At 43.6% G+C, this 22,145-nt stretch overlaps 1 protein-coding gene across 3 annotated transcripts in view; it reads left to right on the top strand.

Annotated features, from left to right (window-relative positions):
• Nrap (nebulin related anchoring protein) overlaps positions 1-22,145 on the top strand; it is a 69,434-nt gene that overhangs the window by 8,878 nt on the left and 38,411 nt on the right. The window contains exons 6-20 of one of the 3 annotated variants that reach the window (XM_026389205.2): positions 303-407; positions 1,089-1,193; positions 1,905-2,012; positions 2,303-2,374; positions 4,747-4,851; positions 5,818-5,934; positions 8,135-8,239; positions 9,983-10,090; positions 11,055-11,159; positions 15,795-15,893; positions 16,846-16,950; positions 18,055-18,162; positions 18,410-18,511; positions 20,121-20,318; positions 21,262-21,366. In XM_026389205.2, coding sequence (XP_026244990.2) covers positions 303-407; positions 1,089-1,193; positions 1,905-2,012; positions 2,303-2,374; positions 4,747-4,851; positions 5,818-5,934; positions 8,135-8,239; positions 9,983-10,090; positions 11,055-11,159; positions 15,795-15,893; positions 16,846-16,950; positions 18,055-18,162; positions 18,410-18,511; positions 20,121-20,318; positions 21,262-21,366 — 1,647 coding nt within the window. Of the gene's footprint in view, positions 1-302; positions 408-1,088; positions 1,194-1,904; positions 2,013-2,302; positions 2,375-4,743; positions 4,852-5,817; positions 5,935-8,134; positions 8,240-9,982; positions 10,091-11,054; positions 11,160-15,794; positions 15,894-16,845; positions 16,951-18,054; positions 18,163-18,409; positions 18,512-20,120; positions 20,319-21,261; positions 21,367-22,145 lie in introns of all 3 variants that reach the window. The other 2 variants (XM_026389204.2, XM_026389206.2) reach the window with 2 other exon arrangements.

The following is a 22,145-nucleotide window of genomic DNA, read 5'->3' as shown; positions in this document are numbered from 1 at the left end:
GCACACCAGTTCCCGCAGAGTCTCCCGTGTGAATGGCTGTGCTGCTGCCAAGCGAGCCTTGGAGTCAAAGGACACCAGTGGGGTTGGACCAGGCTCCCCACAATTTGGTGTAAACCCTGCAGGCGATACCTTTTGACCTAGGGAATGTGAGCTCCTTGGTGTTGATGGTGTCACTCAAGCACCATTTTCAAACTTATTCCAAGTGTTCTCCTAGTGTTCTTTCGAAGCCAGCTCTGTTGGTCCGATTCGTTCTCCTCCGGTATCTTACTGATTCTCACGCTGCTGTGGCTTCTGGCCAACAGGCGTATCCAGAAGACTATGAGCAGCAAAGAGGCAAGGGGAGCTTTCCGGCCATGATCACACCTGCTTACCAGAGGGCCAAGAAAGCCAACCAGCTGGCCAGCCAGGTGAGTGTCCTGAGCTGATTCACCTTTGATTGTCCTCAATTTTGTCACTAAAGAAGCTCTGTTATTAAGAAAAAATAAGATGGTGTTTTGGTGCAGTAGGAACTATTAGTGTTGTGTTAGGGAGGAATAAAACACTATTTTCACTTATCCTCTGGGCCCATTGGGCCACATCTCCAAAATGGAGAAAAGACCATGTATGTAGCTCATCCAGAATGGACCTAATGATTTCTTCAAGTTGCTTTAGTATTCAGGACACTCGTTTTTATCAACCAGATGGCAGGTCCTCCTGAAGACTGGTGTAGTTTTTGGTTAAGAGCTCAGATTTTGGAACTAGGTTGCTGGGATTTGAAGCCTAGCTCTGTCACATATTTCCTGTGTGGCCACAGGCTAATTACTTAACCTCTCTATTCTTCTGGCTGCTCATTTGAAAAGCAAGGAAAAGAATAATCCCAGGAGATGAGTAGTTGTGGACACCAAGTTACTCTTTGGTTAACACTTAGCAGTGCCTGGAGCTCTCTGGAATTTAGCATGGTGCATAGGTGCCTTTGTGACCATGATAGACTTGTCCCAGGTCTGTGTGGAGCATGGCCTGATGGTGTAGATTCGGGAGAGCTCTAAGGTGAAGTCCTCACAGAGGCTGGGAGGGGGCGTACACTTGACTCTGTGCCGTCTCCTCACCAGGTGGCATACAAGAAAGGGCACGAGGAGCGCATCTCCAAGTTCTCCACGGTGGCGGATACTCCTGAGCTGCTGCGGGCCAAGGCAGGGGGACAGCTACAGAGTGATGTAAGACGACATGGAGGACGGAGGGAGGATGCAGGAGGCATCCCAGCCCTGGGAGGGGGCAGCAGTGCCAGCAAGAGCTTCCTAAGGTCAAGGATGGTCAAGTCCATGAGTCAGTCAGCAGAGACCTCCCCAAAACTCTAAGCAGAAAATGTTAGATGAGGTTAGTGCCAAAGAAGATAGAGCCGATGAACTGGAAAGAAATCCCTCTTGCCACTGCAAAGTAGAAAGCATGATTTCTAAAGAATTTCTACCACTTGCCTGGGCATAGCTTAAGTGCCCCACAGCCTACTGAGACCCCAGCATGTGGTGTTCTGAATGGGAGGTGGAAGCACAAATCCAGCTTCCCCTTATAAGCCATTTCCACTTGCCTTGTCGTGGATCTTGGATGGAGGGGCTTTCTTGGTCAAGGGTTGGAGACCTCACTCAGCCCAGCCCCAGCACCTGGCCCCCGGCAGGTGCCACACAATTAGGCACTGAGCTCCACGCTGAGCATCTCCATGCCCCAGGTGCTTTGCTGAGTGCTGGGAATGATAGGTAAATGAGATGCAATGCCATCAAGCCAGAAGCTAGTGATGTGCCACAGGGGCTGTGACAGGGGATGAGCAAAGTGTCCTTCCCAGGAGCCCTCAGCCGGGCACCTCCCCGAGATCATCAGGTAGACAGTGGGATTGTGGCGTGTGAGTCAGTCTTTTCTTTTTCTTGTTTTCCCAGGTGAGATACACGGAGGACTATGAGCAGCAGAGAGGGAAGGGCAGTTTTCCTGCTATGATCACGCCTGCTTATCAGATAGCCAAGAGGGCCAACGAGCTGGCGAGTGACGTGAGTGGCCATGGCAGTGCTGTCATGTTAAGGGGGAAGCAGACAGCTAAGCTGGGCCTGGGGAGTCCAACTTCCCGTCTACTCTCGCATGCATCCCGGAGCCAAGAAGTAGCTTTCCCTCGTAGTTTTCAGTCCTTTTTGCCGTGCCCATGACCTGGTACTTCTAAGACATATTCCCTAGACTCAAGCAGAAAAAGAACATTCCATAAAACACTCATTTTTTTTTTCCCGCTCTGGCTCCTGTGCATGGGAGGCTCAACTCAATGAGTTTGTCCTTTCCCTTCAAACAGGTGAGATACCATCAACAATATCAAAGAGAGATGAGAGGAATGGTGGGTCCAGCCTCTGGAGCCGAGGGCCAGGTATGAGCTAAATGACTTCCTGGGAGACTGGCCTGCCCCTGGCCAGTTCTCAGTTTGGCCCCTACGAGCTGTGACATAGCCTATGTCCCTTTAACCAGGGGACGGACGGGCTGTGGATTATCTTTGCCCTGTGTGTGTGGATGGGGGATTTTCCAAGCCAGGAAGTAGCAGACAAATAATCACACAGGTTTCGATTTGAAGCACTGTTTTCTTTAAGAAGCTCTACAAATACGGTGGCTCAGCCAAGAATAAGCCATTCTCATCCATTTATTGAAGAACAGACCCAAAGATTAAGACTGGTTATGTTTAGTTCATCATGACACTCAATGAATTTAAGTGAGTAAATGAATGTCTTCCTTAGCTGCATAGTTGTTTGATTTATTTGGCAACGAATTAGTTGACTCTACCCCATACATGACCTATAAAATTAAATGACAAAAGAATTTATTTCTCTTCTTTAGAAAAACAAGTCACCCGTTGTGGCCACATACTCATGTGTCTTAGGATGTGTGTGGACATGGGCAGTGACCCCTTTGCAAATGTCGGCCTGAGGAAAAGAAGGCTGGATTTTCAATCCAAAAGACCATTTTATTAAATTCTACAGGTTGATTACATACTCTCTTCGTGCTTTATATTCAACAAAAATGGATTCTACTGGTTTCATAGGTTAAATATGTTGTCTAGAAGGCTTGAGACAACTTTTAAAAATGAGTGTTATTAAGAAATCTCTGGCTTCTGTGGCCGTCAAAATATTTTATTCTGTATTTTGAAAGTCCTTCCACCACTAGCTCTAACACATGTTTAGCAGGGGCATCGAGGCACGCCCGTGCACATGGATGAAATGTAATTTCTGAGATCATAGTTGGTTCTTGATTTTTAGGACACTTGGAAGTTTCCAGTCTTGATAATAACAAATACAAGAATCAAAGTGGGTGTCGTTGGATTGCACTGTTAGCAGCTGCTGAGGGGACTCAGTGTGGTGTGGCATTTCACTGTGTGATTTAGCGTGACTCGCCAGGGCATGGGTAGGATGGAGTGAGAGAGGCAGACAGACAGCTATAAATATCTGTAATGCCTGAAATGCCAAGCAATTCAGGCTTCTTTTTAACATCTAATTAGACTCATTAAAATGACTATACTGTGTATTTGATTTATCATTTGTAACCAGTCAATTCCCCAGCAGGATTAGGTATTTTACAAAAAGGTTCTCTCTGTCTGTCTGTCTCTCTCTCTCTCTCTCTCTCTCTCTCTCTCTCTCTCTCTCACACACACACACACACACACACACACACTCACACACACACCACACACATAAAACCACCAGCACAAAACTGTAGAGCAGGATGGGGAAAAACCCCATAAAGCAGATTTCTAAAGAATTTGAGAGTTTTTTTGTTTTTGCTAATTATATTTGGCCCAGAATATTCTGGCAGTCAAGCAAAAAGGAGCACTCAGGCTAAACAGTTTTCATGACTGGACAAAAGGAAGCCTGGACATTTTAATTTGACCCAGTTCTTTTACTTAAAGAAAATGTGTGGGCCACAGTCCAGTCCTGGTGCTGGAGGAGGGTGGGTCCTGCCCCGGATGAGGCCCCGGAAGATGGAGTCATGAGCTGGGGGACACAGTGATGGGCATCCAGCAGCAAGAATGCAGAGGAGGGCGCAGCTGGTTCTGCCTGGGGTGGGTCTGGATGAGGGAGGATCGGGGACGCACGAGAGAACGTTCATCTGAGCTGGTCTTGCAGGGCCTCTGGCTGCCAGGGAAGGGTGGCCCCAGTCACTTCATGAAAAAGAAGGTCTCGGTGGGAGCGGACTGGTGGCATGGGGAAGAGGAAGGGAAAAGTCAAGACGAAGGTTACCGCCCTGTCTTCGGTGCTCAGTGACTCCCGTTTCAGATAACTGATGTGAAGTTTTCCCTCACAAATTGCAAAACTGGCAAAAGACCCCATTTCTGGTTTCATGACACACATCACCGAGGGAGACAGTATAGGGGATGTCAAAGCCTCTCTGTGCACAGATCTGCCATGGTACCTGACTGAGTAAGATAGTGCTCGAGACCAGGGGAAACAAAGGACTTCCCTGCTATCAGTGAAGACATGCACAGTCCCTGGCACCACGGCACTGGGAGACGGGGAGTATCTTGATTCATCTTGTGGAACTAAAGATAACGATCATGATCATAGTTACCATTGATTTACTACTGTGTACTGCGCACCGTGAGCAGGCCTGACCCCAGGGCCTGGCGTCCTGATCACCACATGGTACAGCACCTGTGGTGGTCACTGGAATGCCGGAGTGGATGGACCTCTGTGGGAACAGGCTCTGGGACCAATCACTTCTGATCACCACCCAAAGTTTTGATTATCTCAGCAGGGTGACTTGGAGGAGTATGAGGAGCCCAGGGGAAAGGGCAGCTTCCCCGCCATGATCACCCCAGCTTATCAGAATGCCAAGAAGGCCAACGAACTTGCTAGTGATGTAAGTACCATCAAGCAGGGTCAGCTGGCGGCACCACAGAGATAGAGGAGCCATGAGACTTTGAAAGCTGTGCTGACTGAAACCTACACACAGGCACATTTCTTAGAGCTGAGCCACAGGGGAATGTTCGCCTAGCCCTCGACTCCCATCCACATTTTCTGATGTCTTCTTTTTTCTGTTAAGTCTTTGTTTACATTTATCAACTTTGCAAGCAGATTGATGTGGACAAACAGCACAACTCACTTTAGGTCTTTTTGAAGCAAGTACAAATGCTGGTCCGGCCAGATAAGCAGAGATTAAGAGTCTCAAGCAGAACCCATTTAGAAGTTGAGCATTTTAACGGAAGAGCTGATTAAAATAGGTTATATGATTATCAGACTGGGTGTAACCCAACGATAAAGTCATTTTTATTTGCAGAAAGTTAGCCAACAAGCAGTCCTTGAAAGATAGGCTATAATTAAACTTGGTAAAGTGAAACTTCACTGCAGACCTTAACAGGCTGACTTGAACTTGACCTCTAATCAGGGGCCTCATATTCAAAGGATCCTTTTCCCTTCACCTTGACTCTGCTAAGGGTCAATTACCCACTTGCCAGAACGGCGCCACTTTTGCCTAAGAAAGAAAGTACAAGACATGGCCTCGTTACCAGGCTAGAGTTAGGGTACTGGAACCTGGGTTAGAATTGGGCTGGAATGACATGATCGTTTTAGGACTACATTTTTTTTTTCCTCATGCAGAATTAGAGTGTAATGCGTAAGAAGTGTGAAAAGTTCCAGTATCATTTTAGTTCAAGAAGGACCAAGTAGTTTGTAGATGTAATGGAAGAAGAAGTCCACGTGAATTCTTTGCCTTTAGAAAATTCTATTCAGTAAATGTTGACATTCAGTCTGGGGTTATTTTGGAGACGTGTTTCTCACAGAGCATGGAAATGGCAACTATAGATCTTCTTCGTGTGTTTTCTTTCAGATAAAATACAGGCAGGACCTGCACAAGATGAGGGGCGCCGCGCATTATCATTCTCTTCCAGCCCAAGACAACCTGGTTCTCAAACGGGCCCAGAGTGTGAACAAGCTTGTGAGCGAGGTGGGTATGGGGGGTTACACTCCCGCGCTGTCACCCCTTTGCCTCCTAGGTAGTAAAGGGGTGACCCTGTAATAAAATGGGCCGTTAAGAGAGTGACACCACACATACAATCTGTGGGTTTCCAGTGTCTGAAGAGTACGTAGTAAAACACAATTAACAAGAATACCAGGAGTCAAGCAAATTAAATTTTTCTTTGGTGGCTCAAACATGTCTTCCCAAGTCCTTACCAGGCTGTAGATAGTCAAAAGTGCCAGGCAGCAGATTTCTGGTTGGCAGAAAGAGTGCAGGACTTTGAAAACAGTATGATGTCATTATAGAGTGGAAATCCAAGGTCAGAAAGAGTGTTTGAAAAGTCAGACTTCCCTCCTTCTCCCATTATTGTAGCCAGAGTTGGAGAGGCTGTGACTTCCTACCTCCCAGGTGGAGCTAGCTGCCCGAGGGTGCGCGGTGTGGGTCTACCCTGTGCTTAAGCTTTGGGGGATTGTTAGGACTACTTGGCAAGGAAACACCCCACCGTGTCCTCTCTGCACCCTCCTCTCTGCCCAGCAGCTCCTCTTACCCCCATCACTTCTCTGGACCCAAATTGGCAACCTCCGGCAACACGGAGAGTGATGGCTACTAAAAGATTCACTTAACGAGTCATCTGCACCTCAGAGACAGAGATTCTCCTCTAACCTCTAATGGCTTTCCTTTCCCCCAAACTGTTTGTTAACCCATGGTTCTGCAACTTGGGACAACTTGGGAAAGTGTCACTCCTGAGTCTCATCATGCTTGGAAGTTGTAGATGGGTCTGGAGGCCTTGGCCTCTGCATCTACACAAATGTTCCAGCCGATTCTGATGTGCAAGACCATTGACGTACTACAACCTCAGCGTCCAATCCAGCCGTTTTTAGAAGTGAAGTTTTGTTGGAACACAGCCACATAGTATTCACTTACATATTGTCTGTGGCTGCTCTCGGGCTACCTAGGCAATTGGTGTAGAGGCCACATGGGTGGCAAAGCCTAAAATATGTACTGTCTGCTCATTTTGTTAGCTCTAGATTAGGCCTTCACTTTGTCTTGGGCCTGTAAAAGATAAGTGCCTGGTTCTGATTCATAGAGACTCTCAGGGACAAAGGTGGAGTGAGACCCCTGGTGGTACATCTCTGCCACCCTGGAACAGCACAGTTAACATGTTGGCCTTTTCCTATGCAAATATATAAATAACCGAATATATGAATATAAAGACAAACATCTACAGTTAGGATTCAACTATATATACAGTTTTATATTTTTTTTAACTTAAAATCATAGTGTGAACATTATAGTGCATTTTGCATATTTTAAAGGACATATCCCCACTCTAGTTTTATAATACGATAACAAATGAAGTTGTACTTCCTTTGGTAGGAGGCCACAAGCGAACCTTTGATTTCTTTTTGCCTTATGTTTCTCCAGTAAGACCAGCCAGCTCTGCCTCTATAAATAGTGATCATCCTCAGCCGCGTTCTGAAATTACTCAGGGTGACTCAAGAGTTTAATCTAATAACTACAGCCTCATGGCTTCTTCCAGGCACCCGGGGGAGCTCAGATAGCCAGGCTGCTTTAAATTGAAGACACTCTTCATCAGGGTGATCTCCCTTGTTATATTCTTTAATAAAGTGCCTTTTTGGGTAAAATTTTAGTGATGTATATATAGAGAGGTGAATATACCACAAGTGTGTAGTAGGAAGAATTTCTGCAGGTGGCTGTGTAATAATCTGTGTAATAGTAATCCTCATAATCTCTCCTATACTTTTTCCTCTAAGACTCACCACCTGATTTCTAAAATTAGTTTTCCATTGTTTTTTAAAAAAAATTGTTTTGTGGTGCTGGGGGTGTGTCAAACCCAGGGGTTTGTGTGTGCTCAGAAAGTGCTTTACCACTGAGCGTCACCCCCAACCCCAGTTTTGCCATTTTATTCAGCTGTATGTTTTTATAGTATTTGTTCTTGAAAAGGACCATATATTTTTACTTTGCAGAGTGAAATTGATTATTACTTTATTATTTGTTTTTTTTTTTTTTTTTACTAAGGAAAACACATACTTACAGCATCCTATGCCTGGTATTTTAAATATGGGGTTGAAAGTTTTCTAAAACCACCTCAATGAAGTTCTGGAAATGTTTTCAAGAGGGATGTGGGGTTTGGTTCTATTGTGCATCTGGTGTTTTGGTTCCCAAGGTGGAATATAAGAAGGATCTGGAAAGTAGTAAAGGTCACAGTATCAACTACTGTGAAACGCCTCAGTTCAGGAACGTGAGCAAGATCTCAAAATTCACCAGTGATGTGAGTTGCTGATGCCTAAGCATTTGCATGTGTCCCTGTGTCTTGGAGAAGCGGGGGCTCCCAGGCATGAGTACCTATGAGTTTTGGTTAAGGTTGCCTGCTGGGATTGGGCGATGTCAAATTCTGTCACATCCCTCCTCTCCCTCCCCACACTCGACTTTGAATCCTCAGGGCAGGACCTCTCCTCTCTGTCTTTCTGAATCCCTTGCACACAGCCCCGTGTCTGCTCCTAATGACAAATGCTGGTGAGGGAGCCTGGCTGAGCATGGGACTTTGTGCTTCTGAGTGAATGCATGATCTCACTTAACTCTCATGGTCATCTGGGAGCCAGACATTCTCTCCCTACCTCAAAGATGAGCAGATACATGCTGGAGTGGCATTTGTGAGTCTGGACATTCTCAGAGAAAGCCTGGTGATGTAGGCTTGAGGATATCAAGAACCTGTTCTAGAGTGTATGATTTAACTTCTGCTTAGCTATATTAATAGTAGAATTCGCAATCCCAAGTGACCTTGTAAGGCTCAGTAAGAAATTTATTTTGTGTGAAGGTTCTAGTTAAGAGGACCAGTTTTGGAACTAACATACTTGGTGCCATATTGTTACCCAAGTGGACAAGTCAGTTAAGCTCTCTGAGCTACTTTGCCGGTCATTCAAATGGGGATGATAATAAATCCTTCTTCTTCATAGAGTGGCTGGCAAAGGTTAACTGAGATAAATAGAATCGTATCTAATAAATAGCAATAGTATTCTACTTCAATGCACCGTGGGCCTGGAAACTCAATGTCCTCTCAGGGTGGGTGATTTTAATGAAACATCATGAAGCTACCCAGATTTTCCTATTTATGACTTTGCATCATTCCATTTTGATCTTCTCTTTACTTGATGTTATTTGAGACACAGCATCATTCTTTCACATGGTTGCAGTGACCATCTTTTATATCACAGAATTTGGCAAAGGTCTGGTCTTCTTCATATACAGTCATTCCTCTGCATCCATGGGACATTGGTTCAAGAACCCCCTTGTTGGGTACCAAAATCCTCAGATGCTGAGGTCCCTTATATGAAATGGCTTAGTAATTGCATATAACCTGTGTACATCCTCACATATACTCTACATCATTTTTAGATTGCTTATACTACCTAATATAAGTGCCATGTCAATAGTTGTTATACCATATTGTTTAAGAAACTGTGACAATAAAGTCTGTATATGTATAACACAGATGCAATTTTCTAAATAAATATTTTCATTCCATGATTGATTGAAACATGGTTATAAATTCCATGGAGGCAGAGGGCTGACTATATGTGGAAGTAGAAGTTATTTCATGCAGTGGCTTGTACCAGTCCCCAGCCTGGGACTGTGTCCACAGCATCCATACAATCAGAGCTTATCCAGTAATGAGCTCCACCTTCTCATGGTAAGTTTTCACATTGGAAAAGGTAAATTTAAAACAAAAAAAATATAAAAATAAACAAGTAAGTCAAATCTGCTTTGTGCTACCAATGCCCGTCAGACCCATGCTCCCGAGTGCTTATCTGCTGTCTTGATCCAACTTCTTGTGCTCGTTTGAAATTTAAGTGGTTAGAAAAGAAGTTTGCTTTATTTTTTTACTCACTGGTGCACTGACTTCTTAAATAGGTTCTATTTAATCATTTATAGTTTGGATTCTGTGCATTAAGACAAGTAGTTCGTCTTCAACAAGTAGGGAAGCTTTTGCTAAAAGTTTTGTGTTTCTACGTAGAATAAATATAAAGAAAACTACCAGAACCACATGAGAGGCCACTATGAAGGAGTTGGCATGGACAGACGCACACTTCATGCTCTGAAAGTTGGCAGTCTGGCCAGCAATGTGAGTGCTTCTGCAAGGGCCTCTGGGGGTGGAGAGGCGTGGGGAATCACAAACTCAGCTAATTGTTTTTTAACCTCTCTAAAATACAGGCCCATAAGAATTTCTAAATGTTACCAACACAACCAAAAATATGTATAATCCCTTACATTTTTTAAAGACTCAAAGTATGTATTTTTTAGCTTTCTCTGGTTTGAAGAGTACTTAGATCTATTATAATTGATCCAGTATGAAAAGAACTTTCGGTTTCTGAGTGATAAAGAGAGTGGATGAGCATGACTCATATTTGAAACCCCCTCAGGATTCCAAGGCTTTTGTGATTTATTTGGAGTTTGTTAGGTGGTTGTTTGTCTATTTGTTTATCCAGTCTTCATGTTCATTGAAGACCTACCAGGGCTAGGCACTGGGCAAGGTAATGGGATCACAGAATAGAACAGGTTCTTGTTTTCCCTGTAGCATGTAATTATTAATCTCTCTTTGGCTTTATCAATCCAATTCACAGAGTTTCAAATTCGAGGTTATAAATCTGGGAGGTCAAGGACACTGAAAGGAAACTGCTTTCATGATGCAGGTGTCAGTTTTCTCTGCTTGAGAATGTCCAATTAAAGAAAAAAATAAATAAATACTCTGAAGACTCAACTTTTTATTCCTTTTCCGGGGGTGAGCTAAGAAGTACCTTCATGGTTTACCCACGAGCACGTGCTCTTTGTTAACCAAAATGACAAGGAGTTTCATTGTTCAAAAGAGAGATAAATACACTACAGATGGAAGTTAACGAATGTTTGATTAATGAAGAAGAATTCAAATTAATTAAAGGCAAATGTGTGAACATAACTTAATTTTCCTTGGAGGTGATGCAACTGAATCAATTTTGTTTCTGGCTATTTTGAAAGTATTTCTTATGACTTTCAAATGAGGTCAAAAGAAAACAGGGACTGATTTCCTTTTCTTGTTCTTTGGGTTTCAGGTTGCCTACAAGGCTGATTATAAACACGATGTTGTGGACTACAACTACCCAGCCACCCTTACTCCTGCCTATCAAACAACGATGAAACTGGCTCCCTTGAAAGATGTAAGTCCTCTTCTGACGGCACTTTTATTGATTACTAGCCACTTCCTCCCTTTGGGACGATTCTTAGGCAGGAAGAGGGACAGAAACAAGAGAGACCACTGGCAGAGATTGAAGGGACTTGAGAAAGGGGGCTCTTGCCCCTGGGAGGTCCACCCATGCATGGCTGAAAACTCAGGTTTTCAATGTAAATTGGCGCCAACTCTGTTTTTGTCTTGAAAATACCCTGAAGTTCATTTTCTTCTCCTAGAAATGAACTGCGGGGGGCATTTAGGATCATTATTTCTTAGCAATGATGATTTTTGTTTTAAGCTTTGGAGTATAGTAGGTTAAGGACTGAAGGAAGCCCAATAAAATGAGTAGATGGGTGTAAGTTGAAAGTAAGTGATAACGTTGACTGAACTTTTTCTCAGGGGCAGATTGGAAAGTATATATATCTGGGTGTGTGTATGTATAGGTAGATAGCCATATCTATCTATTTATCCCTAATTGTTACAGCATTGCATATTTTAAAAGTTTGGCTTGCCCCACACAAACTAGTACAATTCAGTTTATTGTTTTCTGATCATAAGAATTTTACTACATGTTTTATTATGAAAAATACAGAAAAGTACAAAGAAAAAGATAAAAGTCATTTGCCATCTTAAAGCGTTCTTAAGGTGGTCTGTCAGTGAGTGGGTACCATCATTCTTGGTCAGTGAAGGTAGTCTCTGATCAACAATTTAATACACAATTCTGCATATATTTATTGAACGCCCCGCGTTACTTTCCTTCGGTTCCTTTGGAATCAGCATGACTCCAGTATTTGACTCGGGTTTCCCCATTGGTACATAAGGCTTCACCCTGCTCTCTCTCTCTCCTGCTGACAGTTGGAGCAGTAGGATTTGGTTGGGTCTAACACAGTGTCCCAAACATCAGAGCACACGCATAGCAAAGGATAGTGTATTGGATGAAAGGAGATGGGAAGCAGAGGAATGTCAGCCTCTTTTTTTCCCAGAAGTGTCATTGGGTTGACTTACTCATCTCACCTCAATGAAGCCAAAGTTAAAGTTGGCCATCACCAAAGCTACTTTCTCTTTTAGCTGCAAATATTACCCGAGACACTTGCCAATGAAGAGTGCTTCATTAAACCTCCAGGGTGTGCTTGTGCAGCAGAGTTCTAGAAATCATGCCTAATAAATAGCACAAACAAAACAAGATCAATGCCTACAATTTTGTTATCCCATTATAACATGACCCGAAACTACATTTTTCCATAGAAGACTCTGGATCAAACTGTACACCTGAAATGTAGCTAGCCCACTTGGGACATCTGATACAAGAATTAACTTAGACTGAATTAGGGGTGTTGCTTTTAGAGACAGGTACTAAACTGGCAGGGCATGAGCCACAAGCAGGCTTCAGGAGTATTTTTTTGTTTTGTTTTGTTTTTGGCTACCCATATTTTTAAAAAATTGAAGTTCTGAGTTAGGGGAATTCATATTTTCATCTTTTCTTGAAAAGTCTGAAAAGCCTGGGAAAAGAAGTCCCACTTTCTGCATGGTGGCAGTTGTCTGGGACTGAATGGTGGCTGTTCCCTTCATGTGACTTAATCTCTTTGACCTTTCCTTCCTGGCTCTGGTGTGAATTTGAGTTTATTGTCCCTAATGTGGGGATTTTAGTGTTCAGGAAGTTTGGGGGAATCCATTTGCAAGAGCATTTGTGTCCTCTCAGTCTGATAGCATTAAAAATGGTGAGATAACTATGAAATTAAATAAAGCATGGGCCCTTAATTAGAGAGCATTCCCTTTAGATGGATTTTATAAACACTAATAGAATTAAAATGAGACTCTATATTTAGCAAAGAAACCCTTCAGAATGTAGATTGGAGCAATGGCCAGGCATTTGTGATGTTGCAAAGATGTGATTAATCATGGAGACTGTTAATTATGTCCTGCAGAGAAAAGTAATTGTGCTCTGTGACATACTTAATGCAGAATTATCGGGAAGGAAGATGCCATTTAAAAAATATAGTTTTCGTGACATTTTATCATGCATAATTCTGAATTCTAATAGACTCCATTATGAGGTGATAAGTTTTTGCTCTGAATTAATGCATTAGGAAGTCACAGAACTGTAATCTCATTATTAGTTGACTTTGAAATGACTTTGTATTTCCTAGTTTTTCCTATGCACTCAGGACACAGACAAACTTTTCTCCTTGAATCATGGAATAAAAAGTATAAAAAGGTGCTATCCTTGACTCCAAATCCAACAAAAAAACACTCTGAGGCCCAGTGTATTTTTCCTAGATCCTGTTCTAGAGGTTAACTTGTAAGTCATCCGTTTTTACATGGATCACATTTCCCTGTCTAAAGCAATACTAGCTCAGGCTATGGGGAACCTCTCATCCATATACCAGGTGAACAGTCCCAGCACACTAGCTTTGGCAAACCAGGTTTCTAGTGCATAGATTAAGAGCCACTCCTGGGATTCAGATCCAAGCTCTGTCATTAGTAAGTGTGGCCTTGAGTAAGTCACCTGAGGTCTCTGTGCCTTAGTTGGCACATTATAAGGTAGGGATGATAGAGTGCCTACTGTTAGGGTGGTTGGGAGAATTAAATAAGTTATGTGTGAGAGACTTGGAGCACTGCCAGGGACACAGTGAGTGTCCTGGTGTTGGTCATGATTACAGACAAGAATGAAGGGAGTACAGACCAGGGAAGACAGTGGCATACGAGCAGCAGCCAGCGGACCCAAAGTCTATTTCATTTGCATCTCTGAATTTTAAAAATATTGAATCGTTTTCCAGTATTTAAAACTGCAGGATTTTTCATGATAATGTGGATTTCTGGTTTCTTTGGAATAATTGGAATGTCCCACAGAGATTGGTGGCCTTCAGGCTGCAACTCCCCAACAGGGGCTATCATCTCAGGGAGGCAGCACCCAGAGAGAGCAACAGGTGGACAAGAGGACAGAGACATAGGGCTGTCGCGTGGATAGTCAGGAGATGGGGTGGGGCCCCTGTGAAGGGCAGAGCCAGCTGCCGAGAGCAGGCTGGTGGCCAAGACTGCAGGTCCAAGCAGAGATGGCAGTGGACAGTGGGGACACTGTAAGGGGTGTGGGGTTCTTAGGCAGCTGTCATCTACTGTGGGATCCTGGGTGGGGTTGGGGGCTTCAGGGAATACACCAGAGATGTGCAATCTGCCTGGGGGAAGTTTGGTGGTGATCAGCCCCATAAGCCAAGCCAGGGCCTAGCAGGCTCAAGTGTCCGATAGGCTCAAGTGTCCTGAGGGACTGTGTCATTTAGGGCCCTGGGAGCAAGGACCCATCAGCAATACTTACGTGCTCACTCTGCACAGGCATCTGTGACAGTTGAAGGAATGAATGAATGAACAAGTGGGAGGGACCAGGAAGGTGTAAGGGAAGAAGGACAGGGTTAGAGATGAGTTGACTTCTTCTTTTACCTGGATTTCCAGCTAGCCTGCGTGTGCAGTTACTCAAAAGAGTCCTTAACCATCCAAACCTACCCTCATTTCTTTCACTCCAGATCTCCTTCCTGCTAAATAGGTTTGGGGGCCTCCTGCTCCGCTCAGCTCAGCACATCCCCCTCCCCCCGCCCACCTGCTTTCAGCTGCACACCTGGGCCTTCACTCCCTGGCTCCAGTTCCCTTTGCCTGGGAGGTGCATCTTGGTCAGGTGTGTTTGGAGGAACACATGGTTGGATGAATACAGTTTCATGTGCAAATAGCTAGTAACCCTTCACTCTCTAAAAAGCAATTTGCATTCTCAAAAGAGAAAATTCACTAGTCCCAAATATCTTGAAATGGGAAGCCAAGTGCTGGAAATCCCGCCTCCTCCCCTTCTGAACTCACTGCTTCCACTGCAGTGCTGAGCTAAGAGCAGTTTTCTTGGGGACTGTCACCAAGTGGAAGTGAGCGCCAGGCAGGGGCTGGTGCACAGTTGCAGTCACCCTAGGCCGTCCCTGTGAGGGGCCACTAATGCTCCTTTGCTTCCCACTCAGAGACGTGTGTGAATGTGGGTGGACTTGTTTTCTCTCTTTCATTTTTCTTTTAAACATCCCTTTTTTTTGTGAGGCATAAGACATACAGAAAAGCATAGCAAGTGCAGATATTCACCTTGAATTTTTATAAAGTGGCCGTGTGCAGATCTTCTTTGAGAATAAGCCCAGGAATAGCATTATTGGGATGTAAATATGTGTATTTGCCAAAATGCCATACCGTTTTCCAAAGCTACTGTGCCAGTCTGCACATCTGTCTGTGGCATTATGGGGGTTTTGTAGCACCACGTCCTTGCCAACACTTGATATTCTCAGCAATTTTAATTTTCTCTCTTCAGGTGGGTGTGGAAGTATATCCTGTTGTGATTTTAGTGTGCATATCTCAGGTTCATAATGTGGACAAGCAGCTCTTCCTGTGTCCACTGACGGGGGGTGGGGGGGCGGGGGGGCTCTTTTTTGAGTGTGCTGTTTTCCTGTCTGTTGGCTCAGGATGTCTGTTGGTGTCCAGTTGAAATCTTTGGTTCTTTTTCTAATAATTTGAGAATCACCAATTGGTTGGGTTGGGGAAGGGACCTAAGCAAATCTTAGAGAAGAAAACAAAAACCAAATGACATCTCTCTGTGCCTATTTTTACCTAGGTCAACTACAGGCAAAGCATCGACAAGCTGAAGTACAGCTCTGTGACCAATACTCCGCAGATTGTTCAGGCCAAAATCAACGCCCAGCAACTGAGCCACGTAAGTCACCTGCCCCAGCCCGGCTGGAGGTGGGGGTCTTGTGATCACTGTGAACATCTAACTCCCAAAACATCTGAACATTTAACTCCCAAAGATTTGACTTTTATTAATAGCATCATGTCTTATTATGGCCATGAAATGATCCCCCTCAAAAAATTTTTATTATGGAAAATTTCAAATGCATTCAAAAGTAAAGAGAATAACATAATGAATCCTCCGGTACCTGACCCTCAGATTCAGCAAGTACCCACTCATGCCACATCCTGCTTCATATATAGACCCACCCACACCCCCCCCTATTATTTTGAAGAAAATAACTTAATCATAAATATTTTACATATGTGAATCTTTAAAAGATGAAAAAATTTAAACATATTTATACCATTTTAATACATCACACCAAAACAACAAACAAGACGTCCTCACAATAATTCTTAATGTCACCAGTGTCCAAAGTTCAGAGTTAGTTTTTGGTCAAGACTGCATCTTAAATGATGCTGTGTCCTTCCTTAAGGAATCACACCTGGCTAGCTTGTGTGTGTGGGGTGTGTGTATGTGTGTGTTTTAAGATGGCTCTTTCTTCAAACGAGCATTTGGTAATTTCTTATTGAGGATCTACCCTGCATACGGCAAAATGTTCAGCACCACAGCAAGTCACAGACATTAGTTTCATACCTTCAAGGGCTTGTAAAGGGAGTTGGTGAAGTTGTCGCAGGGATCTCTTTTTTAAATACACAATTCTGAGTGTGCCTTTGAGTTGTTTATGTTTTTAATCGGCCCCTTCTATCTATTAATTAGAAACATTCCCCAGATTACAAGCTTCTTTGTAAAATGCCTTTTCCAGAAATTCCTTCCTAGTGATGGATCTCAGGGGAAAGTGGGAAAGAGTGTCTCCCCCCAAGTTCTCCTTTTGCCCATATAAAAACCTGCAGCTGCATTTTCAATCCATCAGGTGAACTACCGCGCTGACTATGAGAAAAACAAGTTGAATTACACACTGCCGCAGGATGTGCCTCAGCTGGTGAAGGCCAGAACTAATGCCGAACTCTTCAGTGAGGTGAGCAGGCAATGGGGAGGACACGGAGGGGGACGTGGGTGGATGTGAACGTGAAGGATCCGGCATGGTCCAACAAGCAGGGAGCCTTCTATTCCTGAGAGAGATTCGTCAAAGGCATCCATCGAATTTTAATTTTGAACTTTGCCATCTTGTGGCATCCGTTCACTAGGGATGAATTGGTCAGAGCAACTCAATTCTCATTACCCAAGCACATGTATGGCCTGTGAGAACACTGTACAACCATCATCAGCACCATCATCGCCATCACCCTGGTGACTTCTGACTGGTGACTTGCTGTGTGGACAAAACACAGACTTTAAGAACAATCTTAATTGCTAGAGTTTTGCAGAGTCACTGGTGGGCTGTGATTAGACTTCTCATTCCAGATTGGATTGGTGGGACAGGAGAAAATAACTCCAGAACTAATGTTTTTTGAAAACCAGTTCTATACTGGGGTAGCTGGTATGATGTGACATGATAGGATACAGAGTCAGCATAATCCTCAGGAGCTGTTGTAGGGACACACTTGTTGGCATGGGCTTTGAGATTTGGTAGACCTGGGTTTAGATGTAGGTACAGCCAGTTTTTACCTGGGTGACCCTAGGTGAGTTCTTTAATTTCTCTGAGCCTCGAAGGCCTAATGAGAAGATTTGCAATTAGTGCGATGATGCATTTAGGTCAGCACCAGCAAACCCTAGCTGCTGTTACCATGGCAATATCAATACCTTCCATGACAAGGGCACTTGGCCAGGTCAGCATTTATTTCCATATACCATATCTGAGTCATTCTCACAGCAACTCTGAGAAAGAGGAGATGATATTCTTTTTTTGTAAATGGTAAAATCAAAGCCCAAAGAAGTAATTACCCGTAGTCACATGACCAAGAAATAATAGAGCTTTGTCCTGCACTGTCCATGTGGCTCTCTAGCTAAGGAATCAATGAACTGTGTTAATAGTTATTCTTACTATTTTTATAATAGCACCCAAGGACTCTGGCCTGTAAGTTGTTAAAGAAACCTACTTTCCTTAAAGAAAATTTGTCTTCAACTTTTGGAAGGACTGTAGGTATAGCAATTCCTGCTCACCTGTGTTTTTGTTTGTTAGGTTAAGTACAAAGAAGGCTGGGAGAAGACAAAGGGGAAAGGATTTGAGATGAAGCTGGATGCCATGTCTCTGTTGGCCGCCAAAGCCTCGGGGGAGCTTGCTAGCAATGTAGGTTTTCTCTCATTAACTCAGAAATGGATAAGGAATGGTTCCAATAACGTGTCAGTGGTCCTGCTGAAAAAAAAAATAATGACTGTTAACATTGTAAACATCGCAGTACTTTAATCTTCTTCTGGATCCACGGAAGACGGGGAGGTGTTTTCTCAGAATAGTTCTCCTTGCATTTGTTAAACCGAGCCCCTTGGACGGCACGGTTTCTCTCGCACTCACAGCAGACTTGCTTTTTTCTCTCAAGATTAAATACAAAGAAGAATATGAGAAAACAAAAGGCAAAGCCATGGGAACAACCGACTCGAAGCTTCTGCACTCCCTGCAGGTGGCCAAGATGAGCAGCCAGGTAGATTCCCTTTCCACCCGCCCCCCCACAGCCCTTTACCTAAAGTTATGTTACTTTCAAAGTTTTTCCTGGCAACTTCACCTGGTCATTTAGGATAGCACCAGCAAACCGTGTTTTTGATTTCTTATTATTATTGATTTCTGCCTGCAACTCTTTTCTTTCCTGACTTGTGTAAGAGGTTTGCTCACTTTCTTTATTTTACTGAACATGCTCTTCTTTTAAAGTAGAGGAAGAGTGTAGCCCTCACTGTGACAGCCTCTGCCGATCAAGGTACAGAGGCGTTTGGCCACAGTTATTTAATCCACACAGGTTTACCAAGCAGTTACTATGGGCAAAACACTTAGGAGACACTGGGAGCTCATAATGAGTTTCTTCCTCATGGAGCTTAGTTCTGCTGGGAAAGTGGCTTAGTCTATTTTTTTTTTTTTTTTGCTATAACAGAATATATGAGACTGGTAATTTATAGAGAAAGAGGTGGTTTATTCAAGACTGCATTTGGTGAAGGCCTCATGTAGCATCACCGTGGTGGGAAAAGTGGCCAGGCAAGAGAGTACCTGCAACACGGAGAACACAAGTGTGGCCTTGCTCTTCATAGCACATTCTTCTTTTTTTTTTTTTTAAGTGCTCAAATATCTATTAATCAGATAAGCATAGTTATAAGTATCAGTACATATTTTATAAATATTATTATAAAATATGAATAGCAGAATACAGCATGCTAGTCTATATAATAATCTCTGATGTTTATATCACAATGTAGTAGCCCATTCTTGTGATAACTAGTCCGGTCCCATGAGGGGGAGAACCAGCTCCCTACTGAGACACAGTGTCTTCTCACATGGGCTCCACCCCCATGACCAAACGCCTCCCACCAAGCTCTTTATTACCACCATCACCACCAGACCACCATCCTCACCATCACCACCATCATCATCATACCAGGATCCCCATTACCATCATCATGGCAACCATCACCACCATCAACCACTATCATCACCATCAGGACCACCATCTTCACTATCATGGCAACCATTATCACCATCATCAGCATCATTACCACCTTCATCAGTCACCACTATGGCCACCCTCATCACCAACATCATCATTGCATCATTACTGCATCCCGTCACTGTCATCCTCATCACTTACATATATCATGTGTTTGCTGTGTGACAGTCCCTGGACTAAGCACATTTCTGCTCCTCTTTCATATACTTATTACAACCGTTTCAAGGAAAATGAGCCCTCAAGGAGGTGACATACCTTTCCAGAGGTTTCCCAGCTGGTAAAGGACAGATCAGGCTTGAGCTCAGGCGTGACTGGATCTGAAGCCCAAGCTTTGTTATTCTGCTTCTGCAGATAGAGTGCCCTCCTGGAGCAGCCAGGTAAAAAGAGTGAAGATCCATAAGAGAGAGGTATCTCAGAGACAGGTGGAGCCACAGCAGCCTACGGCACTGGCTTACAGAGCTAAGCTCTGGATCAGACCTTTCTTACAGATGGGTGGCATCGAAAGTACCCATTCCTCCTGAAAGCCTGGGAATCTTGTGTTTTCATATCACTTCTGCAAGAGCAGCCTTTAGGTAATGGGCCTTGCTTTGGTACACCCCAGGTTGAATACAAGAAAGGCTTTGAAGAGAGTAAGACCCACTTTCACCTGCCCATGGATATGGTAAACATCAGGCATGCTAAGAAGGCCCAAGCTCTTGCCAGTGACCTGGATTACAGGAAGAAACTGCACGAATACACCGTGCTGCCTGAAGACATGAAGACTCAGTGGGCCAAGAAAGCCTACGGGCTCCAGAGCGAGGTGAGCCCTCCCTCACTGCCAGCTGTGCCCACATCTCACAACTAGATACACTCTCAGTTTGAACTTGTACATGAGACTATTACATAACCTAGAGGACTAGGAGGAACTTCTGGAGATGTTGGGCCCAGGGAGGACAGGAGGGAGGCCGAATCATGACAGCACAGACTCAGGTGTGGTGGATGGAGGAGTGGGGCTCAGGGCCAATGGGGAAGGTTAAAATGTGTTGGCACAAGCAAAGGGGAAACCAATCTTGGAAATTTAGTAGGTTGACAAAGAAGGTCCTTGGTCAAAATGTATGAGAAATGGTCTTTAAAAATTTATTAAAATTTTTTTGAATTTATTAAGATTCTTTAGAATTTAAATTTTTAAGAAGCCTACAATTTATTCAAAGAGTAATTTCAAATTTATCAAATTTTTAAAATTTATATGTGTTCTTTTTAGTTATACATGACAGTAGCATCTATTTTGATATATGTTTTGTAAGCATGGAATATATATTAATTCTAATTGGGATGGAGAAATGGCCTTTCTGTTAAGGTTGTAGTGTTTGAACATTTAAGTAGGACATGATATTCTTTTTTAAAAAATTTTTTTTTGAGAGAGAGAGAGAGAGAGAGAGAGAATTTTAATATTTATTTTTTAGTTTTCAGCGGACACAACATCTTTGTTGGTATGTGGTGCTGAGGATCGAACCCGGGCCGCACGCATGCCAGGCGAGCGCGCTACCACTTGAGCCACATCCCCAGCCCCAAGACATGATATTCTTACTATGAGGCAGGCCCAATGGCTTTACCTCCCAAGCAGAGAGGAGGGGGCATAAGGGAGGAGGGGGCAGTTCTTCTGGGAGAAAAAACGCAGCATCGAGAGCTTCCTGACTCCTGCACCAAATTTGTCCTGTCTGCACCCGTGTCTGTGCTGAATGCCGGTGGTGTTTCTCTTGCAGCTGCAGTACAAATCCGACCTGGCGTGGATGAAGGGAGTCGGGTGGCTGACTGAGGGCAGTCTCAATTTGGAACAGGCCAAGAAGGCTGGACAACTGGTCAGCGAGGTAACCTGAGCTTATGCGCCTGGCTTTCAGTCGTTCTCAGCCCAAGTCACCGAGAGTGACCTCGGCGTCTGATTCCTCCTCCTCACTCCAAGCTTTTATTTTAGATGTGATTCATGGGAGAGTACTGCTTCATTTTACATTTGCAGCACATCCTGAACTAACTTTCTACACCCTTAAACTTCCTGGAGAGGGATTTTTCAGAAGCCTACAATTATCCAAAGAGTCATTTCATACAGAAAGATTGTGCAGGTTGAGCATCCCTAGGCTAAAAGCCTGAAATCTGAAATGCTCCCAAATCCGAAAGTTTTTAAGCACTAACATGATGCCCCAAGTAGTAAGTTCCACACCATGAGACTTTGTTTCACGTACAAAATTATTTAACATATTGTATACTCTGGGGCATAGTGGTGCATACCTGTAATTCCAGCAATTCAGGAGCCCAACGCAAGAGAATTATAAGTTGGAGGTCAGCCTCAACAACTTAGTGGGACCCTGTCTCAAAATCCCCTGGATACATTCCCCAGTAACATACACAAAAAAAAATTATATAAAATTACATTGAGACTATGTGGATGAGGTATATGTGAAACATATATGAAATTTTTTTGTTTAGATCTGGGTCCCATCCCCATGATACCTCTTTATGTCTATGTGAATATTCCAAAATCCCAAAACATCTGAAATCCAGAAAAGGCATTTTGGATTCAGGGAAACTCAACTGGTAATGTTTTTCTTGTGTGAGGAGGATGTGATTGCTTCTGAATCAGAGTCTGATGATT

This window comes from Urocitellus parryii, chromosome 5 (genome assembly GCF_045843805.1).
Source record: "Urocitellus parryii isolate mUroPar1 chromosome 5, mUroPar1.hap1, whole genome shotgun sequence".
Lineage (NCBI taxonomy): Eukaryota > Metazoa > Chordata > Mammalia > Rodentia > Sciuridae > Urocitellus > Urocitellus parryii.
Note: the sequence above shows the minus strand (reverse complement) of the source record. Positions and strands in the feature narration are given on the sequence as shown.